General features: G+C 34.5%; 1 protein-coding gene across 4 annotated transcripts in view; it reads left to right on the top strand.

Moving 5' to 3' along the window:
• Nucleotides 1–18717, top strand: part of NFXL1 (nuclear transcription factor, X-box binding like 1) — a 60866-nt gene extending 42149 nt beyond the window's left edge. For 3 of the 4 annotated variants that reach the window (XM_057728508.1, XM_057728507.1, XM_057728506.1), the window contains exons 18-23: nucleotides 793–959; nucleotides 4531–4600; nucleotides 10860–10964; nucleotides 14179–14265; nucleotides 15077–15130; nucleotides 17135–18717. In XM_057728508.1, coding sequence (XP_057584491.1) covers nucleotides 793–959; nucleotides 4531–4600; nucleotides 10860–10964; nucleotides 14179–14265; nucleotides 15077–15130; nucleotides 17135–17308 — 657 coding nt within the window. In that variant the 3' untranslated portion in view covers nucleotides 17309–18717. Of the gene's footprint in view, nucleotides 1–792; nucleotides 960–4530; nucleotides 4601–4898; nucleotides 4966–10859; nucleotides 10965–14178; nucleotides 14266–15076; nucleotides 15131–17134 lie in introns of those variants that run through there. The other variant, XR_009052760.1, reaches the window with a different exon arrangement.
• The last annotated feature ends 1286 nt before the right edge of the window (nucleotides 18718–20003 follow it).

Below are 20003 nucleotides of genomic sequence, written 5' to 3'. Positions count from 1 at the left end.
AGAATTTTATTGACATAACTTTTGTAATCATGGCTGTACTTGAGAATAATAATAAAAAATGTTTAACCTTTAAGACTAGGTCTATAACTCTGATTTTATCTCATGTGACGTGTGAAAATAAACAGTAACCTGCAGTAAAAAAATCTTTAATGTTCTTTAGTAGACAGATACTAGTAAAATTATTAAATTACTAGAGCAGAGAGGTGCTTTGTTGAGTTATGTTAAGCTTCATTTATTTGTAAATATAATTTAATTTTGGTTCATTGAAGTGCATTAAAAATAAACTGCTAGTCATTTTCTTTCCATTCTATGTGTGTTTCTCTTTGGCAAGATGAGATTAACATTCCTAGAACATTGAATGCTTCAGTAATTTTTATTTATGTGTTTAACAGTGTGTTGATTTCTTTAGTTAGATGATGATCATGCTTCTTGGGTGGAAATTGATAACATTTTACTCTCTATGTTTTTTTTTCTGCCACCGACTAAGAAGTAATTTACATTTTAATAGGGATACTTCATGTAATCAAGTCCATTTTAAAGGTGAGGCAGTTTGATTAAATGAGCTTTGTAGACATAAAAATCTTTGTGAATAATGGTTCTATTGATAATCTTGCTGTTGTTCATCTTGAATGTTTTTAAAAGACTGAAAACATGGTACCATTTTATTAACTGTATTTCTGAGAGCTGCAGAAGTACTTTCTTTTAATGGGATGTGTAAATTTTATAACTTTAACATATATAGAAATGTTAGACTTATGTATTTAAATGATTTGTTTCCTTGGTACTTATCAGGCTGGCCCAGAATGCCTTCACTGTGAAGAAGGGTGCTCTAAATCACGGCCGCCGGGTTGTCCTCATCCATGTGTTTTGCCGTGTCACCCCGGAGAATGTCCTCCCTGTGTTCAGATGCTTAGAGTAAAATGTCACTGCAAGATCACAAGTCTTTATGTGGAATGTAGGTAAGTGGACTGAAGAAATATTCTGGTTTTACTAAAATCGTTTTAACTGGTATCTTTTTATAATTCGAACCCTTTATAGAATACTTTGAGGAATGTTTTTCAGTGCAGTCCTTAGGGGCTGGAGACCTAGATTTTCCAGTAGAGCTCTGGAAGAAAGAAATGTGGACTGTTTCATCTTCTAGATACTTTATGTTGATTTCAACCAGGACAGTTCTACTTTTTTCCATTTGGGGATTCTGTATAAGATTTTGTTAGGAAAAAATTGGCTTTAAAGAAAACAGGAGAAGCACTCATAGATTGTTCATATAACAGCCTCAGCTAGAGTTTTGTTGGATCAAAAGTTGACTTGCACATAGTTACTTAGGCATAATTTTTAAATCATAGATTTAAAAGGTAGGCTTTTGTTAAAAAGGTTGCCGTTATGGCATTTATCATACTAGGATATGACCTCTATATTTTCCTTACTTAAAAATGCAAATTTTTGCTTGTGAATTACGCAGAGGAAAAAAATTCATTTTTTTCCTGTTTAATCATTATCTAATATAATTAACCTAACTTGTTCAGCTCCATTTCACTTAAGTCTATAAAGTGGGCTTTTTGTAAGTATGTGTTTTACTCAGATTACGTTTGAGAATATGAGTTTATTTCTGATTTTTTGAGCTTTAATACTTGCAGGAAAATGCCTGTTAATATTATCTTAAGTTTGTTTTTGTTACCTATACTCTAGACTCATGCTTTAAATCGGACAAATTTTATTCTTTTTAAATATTAAGATTATTTCGTTGAAATTTTAAAAAATCATAATTTTTAGTTTTAGAAGTTTTGTAGAGAGAGTTGAGGACAATTTTGCTTTGTTAATGGGCGATGACTGTTGAAAAGAGGGTGTTTTCTTTTTTTGTTGTTTGTTTTATTTTTTTTGGATATACCCCACAACATGCGGGATCTTAGTTCCCTGATCAGGAATCAAACCCGTGCCCCTGCAGTGGAAGCACAGGAGTCTTAACCACTGGACCACCAGGGAAGTCCCAAGAAGTTGTTTTCTTTGATCTTGCAGGTGCTTAAATTTCCCCCTCTTGCATCTTTTTTCCTTTGTCATGTAGTCTTCAAAGGACACCTTCCCTTTTTACCTTCTTCTTCCTCAGAGTGCTGCCTTTCCAACGTTGGCTCCTTGATTCTTGCGTACCTTAAAGTCTCTTCTCTTTAGTTGGTGCTCTGATCTACCAAGATTTTTTCAGTGTTTTTACGTTTATGGTTGACTTTATCTTTCTGGTGCGATGTTAGCTTAGTCCCCCTTTTCTCTTTTCTGCTCAGTTTCTCCAGAACTATACCAAGTTCTCTGAAAAGACTTGCTGTGGAGGCTTGGAATTGGTATTTATTTTTCTACTTACAGGTAGTTTGAAGTTTGTAGAAATTTGTGTCTTCTAGTTTTGTTGAGGTCATGGGATTTGAGTGATTTTGTTTGTTATTAATGAGCTGAATGATTATGGGGGGAAATATGTGGATATGTTTGGATTGAGGTGGTTCCCATTACCATAGCTATCCAGAGTTCCTTTTTCCTTTTCTTTTCTTTTTGTGTGTGTGTGTGTTTTAACATATTTTATTTTCTTTCTTTATAAACACTGGCAAAAGGGAGTACTGAATTATAGACCATTCAAAGCCCCAAATCTCTTATGGAATTGTATAATATTGGTGAAACTAAGAACTCATTTGGAGAGAGGAAATTTTGTTTTTGTTGTTCTGTTTATTGAAGTATAGTTGATTTACAATATTGTGTTACTTTCTGGTGTACAGCAAGGTGATCAGTTTTATATATATATGTGGGTGTGTGTATATACATATATATTTGTATATATACATATATTCTTTTTCATATTCTTTTCTGTTATGACTTATTACAGGATATCGAATATGGTTCCCTGTGCTATACAGTAGGACCTTGTTGTTTATCTATTTTATTTTATTTTATTTTTTTTATGACTTTTTCATTTAATTTATGTGTGGATTTTTTTTATTGGAATATAATTGCTTTACACTCTTGTACCAGTTTTTGAGGTACACCAGAGTCAATCAGCTGTATTTATACACATATCCCCATATTCCCTCCCTCCCTCGACTCCCCCCCACCCTCCCCGTCCCGGCCCTCTAAGGCATCATCCATCATTGAGTTGATCTCCCTTTGTTATACAGCAACTTACCACTGGCTATCTATTTTACAGTTGATAGTATATATATGTCTGTGCTACTCTCTAACTTTGTCCCAGCTTCCCCTTTACCCCCCGCCCCCCCAACCTCATGTCCTCCAGTCCATTCTCTGCATCTGCATCCTTATTCTTGAGTGGATGTTTTAGGTATGTTTTTATACAGAATTCTTCAGTCTCAGTATTTGTTCTGATGATTTAATTTACTTTCAATTCAGTGAATAATTTCATAAGTCATCTTTTCCTTTTAGTCCTTTTCTGCTTCGTGTAATTTCTTCTGTAGAAATTAGATATAAAAGATTCAGGTGTTAAAAAGCTTGTTCCTAATTACACAGTAACACGAACAAAATGATATTAGCGCTTAAGTTCAAAGGTGAGCACCTTACCTGTAAGAATGAAAATATTCAACTTTTAGTAGAGCCAGTATAAAAACTTTATTATTATGTGAAACTTTGCCAAGAAGATCACGTGTTATCTTAGAGTACATTTATAACTAATTTAATACAATACTTAGGATAATAGTTTTGACATTAGTGAGGCTAAACTTATGGTATATTTTGGCAATTATGTCTAGTGAAGGGAACAGGAAAAGAAAAATAAAGGAAAGGAGAAGAAAGGTAATGGGGAAAAGAAAAGTGAGACATATGATGGGGATTTTTAGATTGTCACTGGCTACTGACTCATGCAGTGTCTAATGTTCAGCTGTCTGTTAGAAAGTAGTTTTATTCATTGGTGTTTGTGCCTTTTTCTGAATTACCCACTGAAATCAGATTTAAAAGCACAGACTGATCTAAGATGATCTAATAGATAGCTTAATCCAAAATCAACTGAAAAAAGTTTTTCTAATAAGCTTACTGCATTTCCCGCTGAGTAACCTAAACTCCTCAATTTGAAGTAACATTTTTTTTTTTCCTTTTCTTTAGAAGTAAATCTGGGTGAGCATTTTCTCTTGGTCAATTTTTAAGTAACATATTGAATCATTAGTTTTAAATCTTTTATGTAGAAGCTTTAGGAAGAATTCTTATTATGAATAATGATTGATCTGCAGGGAGAGGTACTAGCAGGAACTGTTAAAGAAAGGCCAGGCATAGATGATATTTTGTGTGTGTTTTGTACTTCCTTTATGCAGCAGTTGCCATTTTGGCATATAATTTGTTGGTAAAAGATAAAGGGCTAGAAGGTTTGAGTTATCAAAATAGTTAAGTAATTTGAGGATGTTACAGATGAGATACAATTAAAATATTTCTTTAAAAAATGAAGTAAATAAGATAATTTTATAGATTTGTTTGAAATTGTGAGTTATATTTAGAAAAACTATACTGTAAAATGGACTTTGGTTTGAATGTCATCAAAACTTCCTCTCATCTTTTTAGAAAAATAACCACAGCTGATGTAAATGAAAAGAACCTCCTTAGTTGTTGCAAAAATCAGTGTCCTAAAGAGGTAAGATTTAATAGAAATTTTATGTTGTATTTCTTGGGCATCGTTTCTCTTTTATTATTTGGTCATCATATTTCAGGTCTTTTCTGGACCCGCTAGAAATGTGAGTCCAGAAAGGAATATGTGATTGATGTCGGTAAAAATGTATAGTTAGGGTAGATGTACGTCTTCATGAAATTTGGAAATATTAAAACCAGGAATGACCTTTTAAAGATTTTTTTTAAAGCAGTTTTAAAGATAGCTTATATACTTTATATAATAAATATTGGTCTAATGTTTACCCATCTTAAAATATAAATAGATCAAGAACTGTGTGGCTCATGGGCAGTTGGACAGTAAATCCACAGTAGAAAAAACAGATTGTGCGCGTATGTAAACTTTAAAACTCATTATTATCTTGAATTAATTAATATAAAGCATTCATGTATAAAGCTTTGCTTTTAGAGATTTTGATCTTGTATATGCATTGTAAAACTAAAAGTACTGAAAGTCGTTCAGAAAAATTGTTCAGAGTAAAACGGTGAAAACTCACTGGTGATTTATCCCGGCAATAATTTGAGAAACCAAAGTAGTCTATCTCTACCTGGCCAATTTAAAAGTTAGGGTGTTCCTTTTTTGTTGTTGTTAGAGGTAGGGAAGTGACAGTTATTTGATTTGGGTGGACATTTATAAAGGAATTCTTTTGACTTATAGATGTACTGTTAACACCTCTTTTAATTCCCAGTCTTTATATACTTATCTAAGTGTTTCTCATCCTGTTTAGAATCAGAAAGCAGATGACAACAAAGTCTTAAGTATAGTATTCTGTCTCCTTGATTAAATAAAAACAGAAATCAATGTGTGAAATGCCTTTTTGTTAACAGTATTTCCTTTTAACTAAAACTCTAGACACCTTTTACGGATTTTTGTTTAAGAACTATAGGAAATTGAACCTGGGAATTTATAAAGTTATGTAAGATTACAAAAAGGGAGCCATTTCAAGCATTATATGATTATTTTAATATTCCTTTCTTTGTTATATGGGTGAAACTAGAGGCATGGGATATTTCAAATTTAATTTTCTGAATTCTTCAAATTCTGAGTTTTCCCTTGTTAAAATAAATTTTCTTCTGCCCAGATTCAAATTCCAGGTAATAAGTAGTTGAGAATGTTTTATTTTTAATCTGACACATTAACTTGGTATGAGATTGCAGTTAGAAATAAAATTTAATTGCTAATTTGTGATTTATCATTGCCTTGGCTATGATTTGTTTGTGATCCTGTTATGACGTTTGGTGGGACTGGAGATGAGTGGGCACTACTTATTTAAAAATTTTTTTTCCATGCTCATCATTTTTGGATTCTAGGCCATTCTGGTATGGCTAGTGTCTCCTTGGACTTTCTTGAAAAATATATTCTTAGGTTGGAAACAATCCAGATGGCTGTTATGCTTTAAAACAGAGTAGGGGTGGACAGGTGAATATTATTGTGTCTCATAGAACTCATTCTAGTTTATGTTCTGTTGACATTGATAAGGCTACAGGTTTTCAAACTCTAGTGTGCTTCAGAATCACTTTAAGGGCTTGTTAAAACAGGTTAATGGGCCCCACCCCAGAGTTTCTGATTTTGTGGGCCTGGAGTGGAGGCCCAGGAATTTACATTTCTAATATGCTTTTATGTAAGGGTGATACTGTTGGTCTGCCACCACACTTTGAGAACCAGTAGGCTGTGGTATCAAATCATGCATTGGATCAACCAAGAACCATATCTTTTTGAATCTGCCATAGATTTCTTAGACTCACAGTTAAGGTATGGGAGTATGACAAATGCTGATGCATTGATAAATTCCTGTTTGCTTTCTCCTCCCCTTTCCATATTATAGATTACTTGTGGGCAGGGACTATGTCATATTTGTCGTTGTATCCAGTCCCTGGTTCCCTGGTGTACATATTAGGTAGTTGGTAAATGTATATTGAGTGTGAGTGTAAGTGTGAACTGCAAGAATGGCATAGGCATGTCCTTCCAGGTCCACTACTTCTTTGATACACACTCCACGTGTCTATTAGACTGTTCAGTTAGGTTTGAATTAAACTAAAAGGAAATATAAAGATATTAAGAACTGCATCTTTATTTAAACTGTGCCCCACGTATACAATTCTACTTTTAAAAATTATTTCTGAATTTGTTTTTATCATTCCCATGCAAGCTTTTCTATTCTTCACTTGGGCAAATTGCTTAATGTCTCTGTATCTCAGATTGTTCATGTATAAATGGGGGCAGTAGTAATTCTCACTTTAGACCTCTGAGTATTAGGTTAGTTAATAACACGTAAAGGTCTTAGTCTATGGTAAGTGCTATAGATGTGCCAGCTATGTCAATGATGGTGTGGCTATTTATCCACAAATAGTATTGATTTGCAAGCGTTCCTTAATTATTTTTAAAGAGAGCTTTTTAAATTTTTTAAATTATTGGGATTAAAATGGAACATTTTGAACTAGACAGTATTGTTTATTGGTAAGCCATTTGTTATGACTTACCAAAGTGCTAGCAGAATGATATTGAGGGCTGAGTAGAATAGAAGAAAGCTGTCTCACTTTGAGTAGAAAGGGAGGCTATCTCATCTTTAGATGAATATCAGGGTTGAATATTTTAGAAAAACCTCTATTTTTTGCTGTGAAATCTGTAATGAAGATACAGTCACTAAATATTACACATTCTAATCAACTTTTTGGGGGCCTACTTTTCTGCTCTTTCAGAATATAACTTGGCTTTTGAAATAATACATGCTTGCACATCTGACAGGGAAATGGTCATGTGATTAGATTTTTCAAAATAATGAAATTATTACATACTCAACAGTACACAACACACATATGTACAGTTTAACAAATGGTTTAAAAGTGAACACCATATAACTCCACCAGGTCAAAAAATTTAGCATTGCTGCACCTCAGAAGTCTACCAAAGTTCCTTCCTTAGTGTAGTTCCCTCCCTCTATTCTATATATTACCACCATCTGCCTTTTATAATAAATATTTCATTGCTTTAATTTATAATTTTTACTATAAAGTTTTTACTATGTGTATATCTGGAAGCAGTGTTGATTGCCTAATTTTATATTAAAAATTCAAAAGTATGAACTTTTGTGACTTGCTTTGTTAGTTCTACATTGTGTTTGTCATTTTTATTGCATGTGGCTGTAGTCCCTTTATTCCATTGTGAGTATACTGTAGTTTATTTATTCTACTGTAGGTAGAGAGGTAGTGTTGTTATCAGAAATACTGCTGTGAACATTCTTGTTTATACATTCTGGTATTATGTGCATAGATTTCTCTTTGTAGTGCAGTTGCTTGGTCATAGGGAATGTGTAATTTCATCTTAAAGTCATACTGATTTCCAAAATAGTTATCTATAACCAGTAAATTTTCCAATTTACCATCAGGATTTTCATAGCTTCTTTTATTTTATATCCTTGCCAACACTTGGTATTGTCAAAATTTAAAAATTTTTGCCAATCTTATGGCACCTCATGGTGTTTTTTTTTTTTTAAGAACTTTTATTGAGACACAGTTAGCAGACAATAAACTGCATATATTTAGAGTGAACAATTTGGTATCCCAGTCTCCCAATTCATTTCCCCCCCCCAAGCTGGCACCTCATGATTTTAATTTACATCTCCATGATTACTGGTGAGTTTGAATATCTTTTCAGGATAAATGGCATTACTTTGCCTATGGGACATACGTTGGATATGAGCACAGTACACTTCTGGATGAGTTTCATTTCTCCTCTTTGCAATCTACAGAAATAAGTTTGGCTAACTTCTTGCAAAAAGAAGATATATTTGGAGGATATTGGGGGACAGTTCACAGATTCTGAAAGAAATGCTATATAGCCAAGTTTTGGAAAGGGCAGTATTTAGGTGGTCCCAAGGAGCTTGACAGCAGGTGCTCAGGGGTCTCTGTGGTGAGATGACTCTGTTCCAACTACCACCTCTCCCTTTCAAGGTTTCAGATGATCAGAAGAGAGATTCTGGCCCACCTTGGATCCAGGGGCTTCCTTGGCACAGGCAGCAACAGGCAGGGTGGGTTAGCCGTGGCCATGGCTCCTGGGGGAATTGTGGTGAATCAGGCAAACGTCCCAATTTATGTCTTCAACTTCTACCAGCACTGGAAGTGGAAGACAAGGAGACTCATGGAATAATTGTTAAATGAGAGGACAGGATCAAGGGAAGGATTTAGAGAGAAGAGATACACTTTGAAGGCAGAAGACCCAGCCAGAGAAAAGAGAGCCTTTCAAGATGTTGATGAAATTGTGAAGAATGAGCATGATGTCTTTTAGGAGTAAGAAAGATAGAACATATAGACTGACAGTTCTTAACTTTTCATCAGTCCCAGCGCATTGAAGAGACAGAATACTGATCAGTAAGAGACTACACTGTAGCCATGATTCTATGTAATTTCAAAAAGATCTTCCCTTATTGATTCTGATATGCTTCCCTATTCACTTTCCACTTCAGAATCGCTGATTTAAAATTAGAGTGGTTAGTTACTTTTAGAGAAGACGCCTGGTGTAATTACCTCCAAGGTTAAGGAAAGAACAAGCAGTTGTAAAGACATATTTTGAGGGGAAAAAAGGATAGGTGGTGAGCTAATGCCAAATGTTTGTCTTGTTTATGAAGTCAGGCTAGAGGCACTGACAGGAATGAAGGTGAGAATGAAGTGTAGGGATACTTGAAGCGGCCACTCTGAGGCAAGGATTTGAGAGTGAATAAATTTTGAGCTTATTAAGCAGTATTGAGGGCCTAGTATTACGTGTAGAGAGAAACAAGACTGAAGTGGCCCAGGAATGCCTAGTGTGGAACTCATTGTAGCAGCACCACACTATGCTAGGATTAGTGAAAATGCAGTGTTGTGAGTGACCCAAATTTAGTTCTGGTATGAATGTCTCAGCTAAAAATTAAAGAATAAGAAACCTGGTTGCATACTAAAGAGAGACTAAACACAATGGAAAAGGATTCTGAATTTCTTAAAGTGGGTGGAGAGTCAATAGTTTGAAGGATCAATCTGGTAAATCATAAAGGTTAGAATTTGGAGAATTCAGATGTTAATTGAGGTGACCACTATATTTAAGTATCTTTGTTGATGAATATGAGAGACAAAGAAATATAAGACCATTGCCCTTAACTAACTTATAATAATAACCTTTATTATGATAGCTAAATATATTAAGCACACATAATCCTCACAACAGCTTTATAAAGTTTCGTTACTCTTCCCAGTTCTATATGTGAAGCACAGAAAAGTCAGGTGGCTTACCCAATGTCCCATAGCTAGTCAACAGGGAGTATGGGATTCAGTTCCAGGCAGTCTGATTTTGAAATTTAACCACTAACCAATGGGTATCTTTTATTTACATTCTGGTTGGAAAAACAGAAATATATGAAGTGCTTAAAAATTTTTTTTAAGTTCAAGATAATACAAGCAATGTCACAACAGTTTAGAAATAGATTTCTTATGTTATTACTGTTATTGTTCAAATGTAGGCAGACTTGTATCATGCTTTTATGATTTAAGCTGTGTCTCAAATTTTGCATAAGATTTGAATAGAAAGAAGGAGAAAACCCTTTCATCTGAAAGCTTGACTGGGATAAGAAGATAGTAAATAATTAAAGTCAAGGAGCACATAGACATCACAGCAATTACTGAATTGGTTTGGCTGCCAGTGTTTTAATACATAGTTGCAAGCCTTTTAGAGTAGAAGGCTGAGCAGTCCTATCACAGTACAGTGGCTTAAGCACAAGGGAATTTTCTTTCTTTCTCACATAAGAGTACAGGGGAAGGTAGATGTATAGATCCAGGGACCCAAGTCAGCAGGGCAGCTCTGCTCTCTGTGATTCATGGGTGCCACTGTTGCTCTAGATGTCCTCATCTCCAGCACATTGGGAAGGGAAGAACATAGATGTGTGCTCTTGAAAAGCTTTAGGGCACAGAAGCACTTATACTTACATTTCATTGGCCAGAACTTAGTCTCATGACTCTAACTAGCCTCAAGAGTGATGTAAGATGTACTCTTGATGTGGAACCAGAGAGAATATTGAGCATTTCTGGGAATTAAGGTAATTTGCATCTAAACGAAAAAAAGTTGAAAAATTAGCCAATTATCCAGGATTTATTGACCCTATTGTAATGGACTTTTTCTTAAAATAGTTGTTGGGGGAAAGGGGAGGTATAGTATGACTAAAATATAGGTATGTAATGGTTTTATTTTGGTTTTATTTTAGCTTCCTTGTGGTCATAGATGCAAAGAAATGTGCCATCCTGGTGAATGTCCCTTTAATTGCAACCAAAAGGTGAAACTTAGATGTCCTTGTAAAAGAATAAAAAAGGTAAATATTTTAAGTTATTGAAAATTCTTTTCTGTGTACATTTTTGTTGGTTTTGTTTTTAGGTGGTTTTTTTGGGGGGACCGGGGGGAGTCTGTGTTTTTGTAGTTCTTTGACTTTATTTTTTTGCCTTTTAAGGTCTTATTTAGAATCTTTTTCTTATTGGCATATCTATTTCTGTAAATGCTTATTTTAAAAATCAGCTTTGTTTGGCAATTTAGTTTTCTGCTACTTAATAGTAAAAGAGGATTATTTTATATTGGAACTGAGTTCAGTGCCCTTTTTTTAGATAGAATCAGTGTGTTCTAGATTTGAAGTCTTTGCACAAGATGCACAATGTGAGTAACAAAGTGAGTTTCATAATTTAAGAAATGGTCTGGAATTAACCTTTGTTGTGCTTATTTATGAAAATGTTTTGCCATCAATATTATGTTGTGAAAATGTTGCCTTAAAAAGACCTCACATACACAGCCTTATAAAATTATACAATAACATTCAAACTTTGAGTTAATTTTAAGATAAAATACTAAATAATAAAATGAAGGAGTAAAATGGCAAAAACTAATGATTGGAAAGCTCAGTGGAAGCAAAGTACATACCATTTAGCAAAACTTAGGAAGGAAGAATCTTACTGAATCTCATTTTCCTTGACTTTCCTGTTGACACTGTTGACTCCTTTGAAGATTTCTTTCTTGACTTCTCATTTTCCATTTCTCATAGTTGTGACTCCTTTTTTCCCTTCATATTCTTATGGTTGTTCCCTAAAGCTACTCTCCTTTCTCTTTCAATTCACTCATGTATTCATCCATTCAGCAGGTATTTATTGAAAATCTTTTGCTTTTATTGAGGACCTTTGCTTTTCATTTACTTTTACAGCTCCTATTGTATCATTTCTTGGGATAGGTAACTTCTGAATTTAAATTTATAGGCCTGAACTTTTCTGGAGTTGGATCCCTAAGTTTTAGATATTTAAGTGGACCACCTTTATATGAAAATTAGTACTCAGTCAAATCACTTTTAGTCTGAAATGTCTCTTAAGTTTTCTCTGAAATCTCATCTTATTGTCCAAGTGCAGTTTGCCACCATTAGAACTCTGGCAACAGCTTATTCTTGGATGTTGAAAACAGCATCATAACAGATTGCCTTGCCTCTAATTGTAATATTTCCAATCTAAGTTTGTCAGTGGTTCTTCATCACTTGGGAAAAAATATGCATTTTATAAAAAAGGTGTAACTATATAGAGACTTGGCATTAAGGGGGAGCTATGCTGTTACCTTTGCCTGCTTGTCCAGTCTCATCCCCTGGCAGTTATCTTTGTAAATCCATTACTTAAGTGCCCTGACACAGTGGTCCCCAGCCTTTTTGGCACCGGGGACTGGTTTTATGGAAGAGAATTTTTCCACCGACGGGGGAAGGGGTCGGGGGTGAAGAGGATGGGAGGATGGGGATAGTTCAGGCGGTAATGTGAGCAGTGGGGAGCGGGGAGCGGCAGATGAAGCTTTGCTCCCTCGCCTGCCGCTCACCCTCTGCTGTGTGGCCCGGTTCCTAACAGGCTGTGGACCCGGGATTGGGGACCGCTGCCCCCCTGCCGTAACACATCTGCTATATTCTTCTTTAATCTGTGGCAGTGTATATATATTCCTTTTTCTGTATAAAATATAATTTTTTTTTCCTTTACTGTTCTGCTTACTAGAATCCTGTTAATGTTCAGTGCAAGCATTTCCTTGTTGGGGAAGGTTTTCCTTCCTCTGCCTCCTTTGGGAAGACTTAAGGGCTCCTTCCTCTTGCCTTTCTTTGTACTTTGTGCTGTGTTCATGACTAAGAACTTTGTGATTCTAGGGACTGTGTAACCTTGTTTCCTCATCTGTAAAATAGTTTATATACAGACTTACTGAAAGGAATAAAAGAGAGAATGCTTATATTAATTTAGCACAATGACTGCTGTGTTTAATAAATTGTAGCTGCTATTATTATTAGTTTAGCGTTTACCATATTAATTTTTTTCCCTGTTGTATCCTCCGTCCCTACTACAGTGCTTGGCATGTAACGGGTACTCTGTAAGTACCTTTTGAATGAGAAAAGAGAGGATGATCCTTCTTCCAGGCTGATAGACTTAATGTCCACAAGCATGCAGTATTTATTTCTGTCTCCAGTGTTTGTCCATGTTATTTTTCCTTTGTCTGGACTATCCTTGGACGACAAGACTGTGTTTGTCACCAACCTCAGCCAAAATTCTGTGCTGTAAAGTGCTTTCATTAAAGTATACATCCTGACCCTGGTAGATTTGAACTAAGAAGCTAGTATGTGAGGGTGTGGTGGGAAAGGAGCAACTGGTACAGATAGGTACACTTAGAGCAAAAGTGACATCTGGCAGCAAGAAATACAGAATTAATAAAAGGCAGATAAAAGATCTATGAAGGCAAAGTCTAAGACTATTTAAAATAAGGACCACTTATTCTATTGTAGAAAAGTACACAAATTGATCATAGTATTGATGTCACCTCATCAATAAAAGAGTAGATTCGTTTTTTATTATTTCATTAAGGAGGCAGTGAAGTACACATATAAACTTTAGAATGATTTTCATCTAAACATTTTTTAAAAAGATAAAATGGTTGAGAGAAAAATTTGTAGCTTTCCAGAAAACTCTAGAACTGCACTCAGTTAGTAGCCATCAGCTACGTATGGCTATTTAAGTTAGAATTTTAATGAATCAACATTAAGTAGTATATGACATTCAGTTTCTCGATTTCAGTAGCCATGCTGTGAGTGCTCAGGAGCCATGTGTGCTGACTGCTACCTTTGTGAGTAGTGCGCATTTAGAATTTAGAACACTTCCATCATTTCAGAAAGTTGTTTTGGATGCCACTACTCTAGTACCTCCCGGGAAGCTTTAGAAGAATAACAAGAAACAATAAAGAAAAATGAAGAATAAAAATGAATTGAAGTTAGTGGTGGTGTTCAGTAAATGATTATTAAATGGATGGTAATTTTATGGTATTCACTTTATTTGCAGTTAAGAGATAGACAAATAATCACTGTTTGAACTGAGACATTTAATGTGTGCGACCATGTCATCATTAAATATTAATGAATATGACTTAAATAATTTGCATAATCTTAAGCTGCTAGAGGAATTTTGCTTTTTGATGGCACACAGCTACAACTTTGAGGGAAAAGCTTTTAAAGTCAAATTTTTTTTTAATTTTATCTGTAGGAATTGCAGTGCAACAAAGTACGTGAAAATCAGATTTCTGTAGAATGTGACACAACATGCAAGGAAATGAAGCGGAAAGCATCTGAGGTGATGTCACATTAAATGTCATCTTTAATGTGTTAGTGGCCTTTCCATATGTATTTTGTGCATTAATTTGTGTGCTTATTATGAACAACTCAAAATCTCATCTTTTTTTTGTTTTTGTGGTGAAAGCCTAGGTTATAGGCCTGTTTTGAACCCTCAGATGTGCTTTTTATCACCTGGTGTATATTAGATTTTTGCATCCTTTGTATCAGTTAGTGTATGTGCTCTGGAGCATAGTTATTCATCTTAATGTTAGTGTAAGCCTCCTGAATATTGTGTTAAAATAATACAAAATAAGGTTTTGGGATTCTTTGCTGTTTGGGTTACTTCTAGTGTCAGTATTTCCCTCCATCAACCTAATCAATGAGTAAAGTCTTGATTTTGTTTGAAACTAAGGATTCCCTTCCAGAGAGGGCATTTTAGGAAAATGGTCAATTTCAACCCCAGGCAAAGAGTGGTATTTAATAACTGATTATAGAGTCTTAGTACGGTAACTTAAGAGAAAAAGTCCAGTTTTACAAGTATTTCAGTTTACAGTGTTGTAACTCTTTGAATTGTGATCTAATATCTCTTATAGTTGTTAAGCTAAAATGTTTACATAAGGTATAACACCCTACCTCTCCTCATCCCCTCTGTTAGATAGTACCTTGGTAACACTTCTCGGTATATAACATTTATGTTTCTTTAAGTAACTTTCAGTATAAAGCTCCCAGAAGTTGTTATGGGTTAGTGGAGTCTGGGAGGAAAGACATTAAAATTTTGTGTAAAATTTGATGATTACCATGTTAATTTACTTTTAAATGTCTATAAACAGATAAAAGAAGCAGAAGCCAAAGCTGCTCTTGAAGAGGAAAAACGAAGACAACAGGTAACTAAACAAAAAATACCCAAACTTATGTCCCTTTGCATCATTGTTAGTTTTTATGCAAATACAAGATATGTGGAAACATGCAAACTAGGGTCTGGTCAGCTCAGTTCTGGACTGAAGATACAGTTCTGGTAAAACAAAAATTAGCCATTCACTTACTTCAATCCAGGTATACTGAACCACTGAAGAAGCATGGGACCTTGTATGTTCCCAGGTATTTTGTGTATTCCCAGTTTATTTCCTTGCCAATTTCGTCCATTCTGAAGCTGAGGGGTGGGAGTCAGGGCATATCAGCATCCATTTTAAGGCATCCTCTGGAGTGCATGTCTTCACTCATCTAAAATTATTTCAGTTCTTTTTTACTGAGTTGTAGGTTATCTGTGACAAATAAGTGCTGTTTACTAACCAATACATTTGCTTTAATAATGCATCTCCTTATTTACCCATTAGATTCTTGAATGCAGGATTTTTATCTGTTCTTTGTTATTACCTAGATAACAAGTACATTCCTAATATCCCTCATTTGCTCAGATGCTCTATTTATTGATCATATACCCTAAAGAGTGGCTCAGCTTTCTAATAGTGACATGTAATTTTTTGTCAGTTTGCATTTTGAAATGCTTTGTACTTATCAAGCAGTGTATATTGTATGCACACTGTTGCCTTTATGAATGAAGAATCTGAAATTTGCACGACTTGAGAGGGGGCCTTAAAAAAAACAACTCGTAGCAAGGGTGGGATAACTGATGTTTTATGGTTCTATAAAGTTGATTTGCCTAATATCAAACAATAAGTTATCAGAGCTAATACAGTAATACATGGGTCGACTGAAATCTTGGGAGGTTAAATTATTAAGAATAGTTTAGGGTGTCCCTTCCTCCCCTTTTTATAAACCATTATATTGATAGAAATCTTAAATATATTCTCTATTTACTGACCTTTTAAACAGAGTGTATAGAACATAATTTAAACCATGCTTGATGACTGAGTCATCATTAAAGCATTAGTTATTTTACTGTGTCAGTGGTTTTCAAGTTTGACTGCTTTTAATATAGTTTGACCTTTTGCTGTATATCATCAACCACTTGAGAATATTCTGACATTTTGGTTTGTTGAAGAATGCCACTTTGTATTAAATTAAGTATATGTTAGGTCTTCTTCAAATGTGGTTTATGAGCAAAGTCATGGATATGTTAACGGAAGTTTCCATTTCCTTTCAAATAAACATTTACAGAATCTTGCAAGAATATTACATATGTATTTTAGTTAATAAGTACCTGGTTTTAGTTAATAACAATGCACTATAGTGTATCATGTTATATTATCATGCATTAAAGTTTAATAAGTTCTTAACAGTAGTCTAAAAATCTACACTTTATAATGAGTGTCATCTAATTATCCTTTTCTAGAACCAGTTTTTGTATAATTCTACTTTCTAAAAGAGTCATTTTGATTTAAAGCTGAAGCATTTTTCCCCTGAAGAATTTTTACTCTGTTTTTAAGTATATTTGATAGAGAGGAACAAATTTCTTGCAGCTTTCTTCACTTTACTCCCTTGAACTTCTTCCATACAAGCCATTACTGTTTATTACCAGCATTGTATAAAGCTAGGATTGTAGATGTCTTTATTCTAATGCGCTGTCTGTTAGCACTTACTAGAAGCTCTGTATTATAGAGCCCCATTAATGATCGGTTAATGGTGTTGATGTATAAAACTAATGTCTATATTTTAAATCAGATGTTTTCATATTTAGTATCAAAGGCAAGCCTTCAGTCTGAAATAAGGTCTTTCACTAACTCCCTAGTTCCCTTTCTGCTTACCTAGACTCTGAATTTGTTGAGTAGAATCAGTAGTGGAGAGATGTTTTTTTTTTTTAAATCAAATCAGTATGTTTATTATATACCATTACTATTAAAATGTTTCCCACATTTATTTTTATCTAAGTGGAAAATTCCAAATCAGTGTGTATCGAACTTAATAAAAATGATACTGTTTTGATTTAGGCCGAACTGGAGGCTTTTGAAAACAGACTGAAGGGCCGTCGGAAGAAGAACAGGAAGAGAGATGAAGTGGCAGTTGAGCTAACGCTGTGGCAAAAATATAAATATTATCTCTTTCCAGTGTGTGCTGTTGTGGTTTTAGTGTTTGCATGGTACATTGCCCATGGTGTGGATTAAAAAATGTTTGATCTGTTAATATACCTCAGATTAGATTTAGATAAGTTATTAAATTTGTAATGTTAGAAAGTGAATGTTGTAGAACATGATATATATTCACATTCATCTCTGTATTCTCTTCCAGCTGTTGTTTAGAAGGACAGAATGTTAAGCTTTATCTTAATTAGCATACTAGAAGTGGCAATATAACATTATTTAATAGTAAAAGCATGACTGAAATTGTAAAATATAAGACAGCCAGTGGCAGGATAATGTTAGTTTATTTTGCTTCCTTGTATTAACATAACTGTTTCATTTACCTTTTGAAGCCATCTTTTTTTTTTTTTTAGCAAAATTAAGATGAAACTGAGCCATATGTGTAGTAAGAGGAATATTTCACAATGTTTTGGTTGCTTATTAAAGGTACTTTTCCTAATCATGTAACTTTGTACTTTTTAAAAAATGTATATTCTCTAAAAGACCTCTTAAATTATAACATGAAGCTATATAATTAGACTCCAGAAATTGGTTTATTAGTGAGAAATTTTTATCAGTTATCGAAGTAAAATTTTATGTAGTCTATTCCTCAGAGGAAAATATAATTGTTTTCAAAAAATGCCAGGCTAGATTCCTCACGTGTGGCTATGTCTTGTGTAAGAAGCTTTTAACTGAAGTTGGCATGTTTTGTAAAACTTGTATGTGTTTTTTCAAAGTAATAATAAAAGAAAAACTAATGTTTATGAGCCATATATTCTAAGCACAGACTTACGAGCTTTATATACTTTATTCTCATTTCTTCTTACCACAATCATATAAGTAGATTTTTTTCAGCTGGCAATAATCAGTTCTTATGAAAACAAACTGATAGAGAAATATCAGTAAGCCAAATCTGTTTGAATTGTAAGTCATTTTAAATAGTTTTGCTATTTAATTTTTGTATAATTAATGTTTTCATTAAAGTTTTTCATACCAAATTTTTAATCTAGAATATTTACTATTTAAAATATTCAGGAGCCTATAATTTTATCAATGTATAAAACTCTAATGCTTGAAGCAAAACAATAATTGATAGGTACTAAAAAATGGTAGAAGTGGTTAGAAGTACAGAGAATGATTTTAAAATGTTGCTTCCTCTTTAACTCAGTCTGTTTAATGTTTTGTTCCTTAATCAAGTATTAGCTGGTGTCTAAAGTGGAAGGGCAGTCATTCCTTTCTTTATGGTATTTTTGTTTTAATTTTAGATTTTTACCTTTCCCGGTGTTAGAGTTACTGGGTTGGTGTTTCAGAAGCTCTAAATTAGAGCTGTTACACTCAAGTCATTACCTTGCTCTACTCTAAAATGAATATTAATGTGAACAATTAGGTGTCCATGTGGGAAGCTCTTTTCATGTATTTCAAAATCTTGGCCTAATAAACAAACCTGAAGCCTAGTTCTTGCCTCTTTGTTGGGCTTCTATACATGCTGAGTTTTCTTTCTAATTTGTGTGGAAGAATTTAGTGAGCAGAAGAGGGAGATTGAGTGAATGACAAATTAAGCAGTTTGTTGTTTTTTGTTCGTTGGATAGTAGCTCAGAGCTTAATTAATTAACCCAAAGTAGCCCAACTATTCATTCATTTATTCAATCAACATATGCCTTTACTGCGTGCGAGGTAGTTTCTAGGTACTGGAGATAATGGTGATCCTTTCAGGGACTTGCTAAGGAGAGGAAGAGAGCGGGCAGGAAATAGATAACACGGTGTAATGAATGTGATTTCATGTATGATAAGCAGTGTTAAAAAATGAGAGAAATATTATGGAAGGTGATGAAAGAGGGGGATGAAAAGGCACTTGTGACTTTAGATTGGGAAAGGCCCTCTGAGATGGGGACATTTGAGCTGTGACCCCAAATGACCTTCATTTGAAGATCTGAGGGAAAAGTCTATGAGGGAGAGAAAGCAGCAAGTACAAAGTCACTAAGTTGGGAGATGCAAGGCAGAGCTGAGGCACAGACAGAAGGGCTAGTGTGGCTAGAGCTTAGTGAGTGACAGGGCCAGCTCACAGCGTGCTTGATAGACCATGGTACGGAATTGGGGTTTATTTCTAGTTGTGGTGGGCAGCACTGGAAGGTTTTAAGTGGGGAATAGTTGTTTGTTGTTGTTCTTTTAAGATGACTGTCTTCTGGCTGCTGCGTGGAGCAAGGGTAAGAGCAGGGAGGGAGGTGAGTGGGAGGAAGCCCAGGGTGCAGGAGCTGGTGGTGCTGCAATTCAGTGACTCGGGCCTGCAGTTCCCACGGTTCCCCACTGCCCGGAAGGAGTGGCCTGAGGACGCTGCGGGAACTGCTGTGCAGTGAGTGGAACAGGGAGGAAATAAGTTCTTTAAGGTCAAAATAAGTTAAATTTTGTTTAAATACTTAATGCTAATTTGTTCGGAGGGAATGAGGTGGTACATGTTGACCTTTTTGCTTCAAACTAAGCCAATTAGAGAAAGAATGGAAAAGTTATCAAATAGCCACTCACAGTGACATAAATGAAAATGTGAATGTGATGGCCTTAACATTCCTATTTGTGTCATTATAAAAGTTTATTAGCTTACTGTTTGAAATTTGTGGAATATTTATACTGAAATATTTTAGTATTTTTCAGTTTAAACACTTTTGGTCATTGACCAACACCTAGTATTTGTATTTCAATTAGTTTCACTATTTAAGTTTAAATTAAAATCAAATAATTTCAAATA

Source organism: Hippopotamus amphibius, chromosome 3, assembly GCF_030028045.1.
Source record: "Hippopotamus amphibius kiboko isolate mHipAmp2 chromosome 3, mHipAmp2.hap2, whole genome shotgun sequence".
In the NCBI taxonomy this organism is placed as follows: domain Eukaryota; kingdom Metazoa; phylum Chordata; class Mammalia; order Artiodactyla; family Hippopotamidae; genus Hippopotamus; species Hippopotamus amphibius.
The sequence above is the reverse complement of the archived record's forward strand: the minus strand, read 5'-3'. Positions and strand labels throughout refer to the sequence as shown.